Source organism: Alosa sapidissima, chromosome 5 (assembly GCF_018492685.1).
Source record: "Alosa sapidissima isolate fAloSap1 chromosome 5, fAloSap1.pri, whole genome shotgun sequence".
Taxonomy (NCBI): domain Eukaryota; kingdom Metazoa; phylum Chordata; class Actinopteri; order Clupeiformes; family Clupeidae; genus Alosa; species Alosa sapidissima.
Genome location: NC_055961.1, coordinates 30,776,544 through 30,782,543, shown reverse-complemented (window position 1 = coordinate 30,782,543; position 6,000 = coordinate 30,776,544). Strand labels below are relative to the sequence as shown.

The 6,000-nt window shown below is 44.8% G+C and overlaps 1 protein-coding gene across 4 annotated transcripts in view; it reads right to left on the bottom strand.

The window, feature by feature from the left end:
• camk2a (calcium/calmodulin-dependent protein kinase II alpha) overlaps nucleotides 1-6,000 on the bottom strand; it is a 38,820-nt gene that overhangs the window by 11,683 nt on the left and 21,137 nt on the right. For all 4 annotated transcript variants that reach the window (XM_042092366.1, XM_042092365.1, XM_042092368.1 and 1 more), the window contains exons 8-12: nucleotides 4,923-5,006; nucleotides 3,193-3,287; nucleotides 2,543-2,665; nucleotides 2,035-2,118; nucleotides 927-969 (exon numbers count right to left, since the gene is read on the bottom strand). In XM_042092366.1, the coding sequence (XP_041948300.1) occupies nucleotides 927-969; nucleotides 2,035-2,118; nucleotides 2,543-2,665; nucleotides 3,193-3,287; nucleotides 4,923-5,006 (429 nt within the window). The remainder of the gene's footprint in view (nucleotides 1-926; nucleotides 970-2,034; nucleotides 2,119-2,542; nucleotides 2,666-3,192; nucleotides 3,288-4,922; nucleotides 5,007-6,000) is intronic.

Below are 6,000 nucleotides of genomic sequence, written 5' to 3'. Positions count from 1 at the left end.
ACATCCACTGCACACTACAGGCCGATTACACAGAACTAAAGCATTCCACCTAAGCCCAGGGGTGTAGCACAAGATCCTGGGCCCTATGCATAGGGCCCTCTCCCCCCTTGGGGCCCTTTTAATCAGTCCCACTTTTACCCCTAGTTCGACACCCCTGCCTAAGCCACCTCAGTAATTCTCCATGCTCGCTATGCTACGCTATGCTACGCGAGCTAAAGCATCCCCACTTGAAGCAGCGTGTCGGGCTGTCATGGTACGCGGCGTTTGGCACGGTGGGGCTCGGTGCCTGGCCGCTGTGAGTCAGAGAGCCGCCGCACCACCGCCTGCAAATCGGAGCGGGGTGTCGGTTACACACATTTTGCAGTCAGTCGCAGCGCACCAACCCGACACCACACACACACTCACACACATGCGGAGGGAGGATGCAGGGAGCACCATATGCTGCACCCCAGCAGTGGCGAATTCCATGGCAGCCACCACTGAAAGCACTCGGCGACATAAACAGAGAGAAAGAGAGAAAGGGGGAGAGAGAAAGAGAGACAAAAAGAGTAAGAGAGAGACTGAGCGATGAGAGAGGGAAAGAGAGAGAGACAGAAAAAAAGAATGTGAGAGAGCAAGAGAGAAAGTAGAGACTCTCAACAGATGGTTCAACCCACATTTTAATAAGCACCCAACACAAGGCCAGGGCTACTACACTCCATCATATTATCTACAACTAAGCACACAACAAGAGTGGGGTGGGATTTCTCATACAAATTTTGATAGGGAACAGTACAGATGGAACTGATGACTCTAGTGGGGGAGGATGGGATTGAAAGTGTTGAGAAAGAGTTCTTTGAAGGCATCCAATTAAAGTTTACCAGCACGTTACAGAGTGGAGTCTACTGACTGTCAAGGACAGCACTTTTTTAGGGGAAGAGACTTACCTGAAAAGTTGCGGGTAGCCAACATCGTGGTGAGAATTGCACCCTGGATGAAAGGATAGAACAATTTACATCATGAAGGAATTATGAAGAGTGTGTGTGTCTATGTGTGTATGTGTGTGTGTGTGTGTGTGTGTGTGTGTGTGTGTGTGTGTGTGTGTGTGTGTGTGTGTGTGTGTGTGTGTGCATGGGTTTATGCTCTCAGGGACAGCAATGCTGAAAATGAGAAGGGGATGTGGTCATACTCGATGCAAAACCATGTTAAGCAGAGAGGAACAGGGGTGATCATGACAAGACCAGCAGTTTCACCCTAAAGCTGATCCCTGCCATGTGCCCTCTGTTGAGCTTGGAGGAAATGTTGGATTCCGATCCATTTCATCAAGTGATGTGAATAAAGTGGACTAAGCCGAGAGCCATAGGCCTCTATGAGGGACTAAAAGAATGATTCACTCTCTCTGTTTAGCCTTAGAATGACCTCAGCTCAGTTTTCATAACATGAGCTATGAGCTGATCCTGTCACTTCAAATATGACCTAGACCAATGGCCACTAGCTATGCCCCCTGGCATGTCTTTTAATTCAGCCAAATGTTTCATGACTCCAGTGAAACCTTAATCCATGTTATGCATCTGAGTCAAAACAGAATGACTGGAGGATGAGAGTGATCTACTGTATGTAACGTATTATAAATAAGGGCCCGTAATGTGCTGTCTAATACTGTCAGGATTCATTTTCACACCAGCGCTGTGCCACACACGACAGCTTTACACTCAGGATAGTCATTTATAGAGCTCCCATCTGGACTGCACAAGAATGATGAACACCTGAAAAGTAAACAAAGCTAAGGCGTTAAATCAGTGGAAGGAAACTTTCTTTCCTCTGCTTTGTTTGATAAATGATCACCTCGGCCTCAAGGCTCAATCTCTCATACCTAGACAGGTGTCACATCCTTGTGCAGGGTAGAGCAAAAAAATGAATAGGGTGCCTGTCAGTATAGATGACTTATGTGAGGGGGGCCTTTTTTCACGTCTCTGTAAAACAGGCTGTGGGAATGAGTGCACGCTGTGTCAGTGAGTTCCCACCGAGGACCGTCGACGCTGGAGAGTGTTTTACCTTCAGCTTCCGGCGAGCGTTGAACTTCTTCAGGCATTCCACGGTCTCCTGTCTGTGCATGCAGGAGGCCACGGTAGAGCGGTGCTGTGGAGAAGAGAGACACACACACGCACGCACGCACACGTACACACACACACACACACACACACACACACACACACACACACGCACACACACACACACACACACACACACACACACACACACACACACACACAGGATTAGCTCCACAAGAGATAACAGCACTAATAAAAAATCACTTACATTTCAACATTTACATTAGAGGTTGCAATGGCATTAATGGATTCAATTTGTTCAACCGCTTACTTGCATGGAACATATTTACACATTTAAACATTAGAGAACTGCACAAATATATTCTGGGGAGATGGACCTTTTATGACCACAGCTGGCGGATCTATAACGATGAGGACAGCTGAAGTGGAAACTCAGGAGGGAAGGTGCTGATGCCGTTCCAGTCCATAGGCTCTGACAGGGGAGAACTTACCGAGATCCACGGATGTTTGAGGGCCTCAGAGGCAGTGATGCGCTTGGCAGGGTTGATGGTCAACATCTTGTTAATAAGGTCCTTTGCTTCGGGGGTTACAGTATCCCACTCGGGTGATGGGAACTGTGCAGCAGGAAAGATAACATGGACAAAAGAGAGCAGAAGAATACGTTTAAATGGAACTGCACATGCATGTGAAGTATATTCAACACTTTCACAGTATATGAAGCCTTAATATTTGCTTTTCTTATGAATGAAGAGGCCTCATTATGAATGATGTTCAAATATTTACCTTGTTAAATAGTTAATGATAAAATGAATAATTTCAAATTATAATAAAAACTCGAGAAGAAAAAGATTCTTATCAAGTAGCATTATAGATGATTAAAGTTGTCGTCATTTTCACTGTATTCTCCTGCATTCTAAAAAGACCAGAACACTTCCTCTTTTCTTGGTAATAGCTTTTAGCAGACTGCTTATGTCAAGTGAGTCTGGACGGACTGATACGTTTCAATTTCAAATGCAATGCCTGCAAGCTCTCTCCTCTAGTTGAAAAGACAATGGTGCATTGCATAATTCTGAAATGCAAATTGATATTTCATACAAAAATGAATAAATTCATTCAGAGACTCAGTGGGCTTTTTACTGACATCATAGGCGCCGGCTTTGATCTGCTGATACAGCCGGTGTTGGTCTTCATCCCAGAAGGGTGGGTAGCCCACGAGGAGGATGTACAATATCACACCTGGAAGAGTGAAGATTTACTTTTAACCGTGGGAGGCGAGACATGAGCTAAAAAAAGGTTAAAGTCCGCAGAAATGACTCCGATTGAACTCAATGCCCCGTGAGCACAGAAGGATTACTGACAACTTCAGCATTTCGGGCTCTCGAGTCAACATGGACCCTGCACTTTACAAGATGTTTTTGGTTACAGTGTTTATTAGACCTGTTATTTCCCTTAAAGGTACAGTAAGCAATCCTAATCCAGTACATTTACTCACCATGGTCCTCTAGCTGCCTGCCACACACACACACACACACAATCTCTAATGTTTGTATACAGTTCTAGATCTGAAAATAGGAAGCACTGAGCTCAAATATCATCTAACTTTCACCAGAAGCACACAGCACCTTTAACATCCCCTCTATAATCTCAGTGCTGCATGAACAGTACCGTAATTTCTCAACTATTAGCCGTGGTTTATACATTGATTTTGAAAAATTTCTTCAGCTATGAGGTTAATACACGGGGCAGTTAATATGGTATTAATATGGTTTTGCCTTTTTAACTTACATAAAACACTGTTCTGCAGTTTATACACAATGCGGCTAATACACAGGAAATGACTGTATCCCATGATATGATCTAGAACTATCTGTGCACAGAGTGGCATTGTGGAGAGTTCACCACAGCCAGCCTACTCGTGCCAGCAGCGCTGGCCCACGTGTCGTGAGCTCCTGTGGCACAGGGGGCACTAGAGGGCACCAGCCTCTAGTCAGGGAGCTGTGTCTGCTTCCCACTCCTCAACCTTTAGTCTCTGTACGTATTCCATGAGCCCCTCTCTTGCAACAATCACTGGAGGCCAGTGGAGGAGCATGTGACTCTGAGTGGAAATCAGACAGGTGTCTGTGATTGCCTGCAAGTGTTTTAAGACTGCAAGACAATTAAGGTGTTGTCCCCAGCAATATGGCGGCCGCGTTTACGATGCCACCTAATAGAACTCGACAGGCAATGCGGTATCTAGCTTTCTAATATCTATGCACTACGCTACACAGAACAGACAGGCAGTCAGGCATCTTGTATGGGGACAAAGGATGACAATTCTAAAGGGGCCCTGAGGCAGGGGGGGGGGGGCTTCCTTTTGACAAAAACAAGCTTTTTCTTTGATGCACATCATCGGAAGGACATAACAATTTGAAATTCTGTGATTCAACAAAAATAACAGACTCCAATTTCTTAGTGGTTATGTGTTGCTAGCGTGCCGACGTGTCGTGTTTATAATCACATCTGTTTCCAGGATCACTGGAGTGAATGCTGGCAGTAAACACAAGGTAGCTGGAGCGTGCTTCCTTAACTGTCCTTGAACAGGAATGAGTTTAGACATGCAAGCGCTACCCGCACCTTTGGTTTATCCTCACAAACACCTCAGTACAGCCTGCCTTCTAAATCCATGCTGTACTTGTCTGATCTAGTATGGTGCTCAACTGTATACTGAGTAATATAGAGAAAACAGAATAAAGCTAATTGATCATTTCAGTGGAGACTTGCAGGCTACATACATATGTCCAAAAATCAAACATTTCACAGATGACATACGTAAACTGAGTTAGGATAAAAGTTAGGAGAAAACTGTAAACAGAAGAACAGTGTAGCACTCACCACATGCCCACAGGTCTACAGCCTTGCCATACGGGTCTTTCCTCAGGACCTCAGGAGACAGGTATCCAGGTGTCCCAGCAAAGCCTGCGGCCACACACATAATTTACGCACATCTTCCCACTGAATCTTTGTAGTATGTCAAAGTCCGGTTTCTCTATGGCTTCACACACCTTTGGGATGAACTAGAGGAGAGATTGTAAGCAAGGCCTACTTGTGCAACATCAGTCCAATGTCAGTATCTGACCTCACAAATGCTCTAATGAATGAATGTGCAAACATTTCCACACTCTAAAATCTTGTGGAAATCCTTCCCAATTGAGTGGAGCTGTTAGAACTGCAAAGCAAGGAGGACTCCATATTAATACCTATGGATTTAGAATGGGATGTCATTGAAGTTCCAGTGGGTGTAATGGCAAGCATCCCAATACTATTGTCTATATAGTGTATCAAATTATCCCACTTAAAGAAGCACTATGCAGGTCTGGTTATTCCTTCACTGTTTCTGGGTTTTTGCCAGATTTGGGCTCGCATTTTTCACTACACAGCTCCCCCTGCAGCTTCGGTAGCAAGTGACTGCTACGCTAAACCCCCACATCAAGAAACCAAGCTAAACACATACAGGGCTCACAATAAAACGGTCGAGCAAACACATTGTTCAAGAGACTATCAAACCACATTACAAAGACGGAGTTCACCCCATGGTAGGCTACCTACAATTTCAACAGCAACAAAGCCAAGTCGGCGTCTGTTTTGCAGTCTTCTTCGAAACTCCAATCTGACTACATTTTCGAGGCGCGATTGGATATTTCCGCTGAGTCACATCCGGATTTACCTGGACCGGGTCCAGAAAGTTGCATATTCGTTTTTTCCGCGGAGAACCGATAGGGGGAGACGAAGCACCCACCAAACGACCCAGAAAGTGTTTTTGCTAAATTTGCTAAAATTGTTGCATAGTGCTTCTTTAACATAGTGTTCTTGTATAATGCTGATTTTGACCTCAGGAAATTAGACAGAATAGAATGCTTTTCTAGGTCTAATGGTTTTGTATTTGATCCCTCTTCTCATCATCAATATTAGA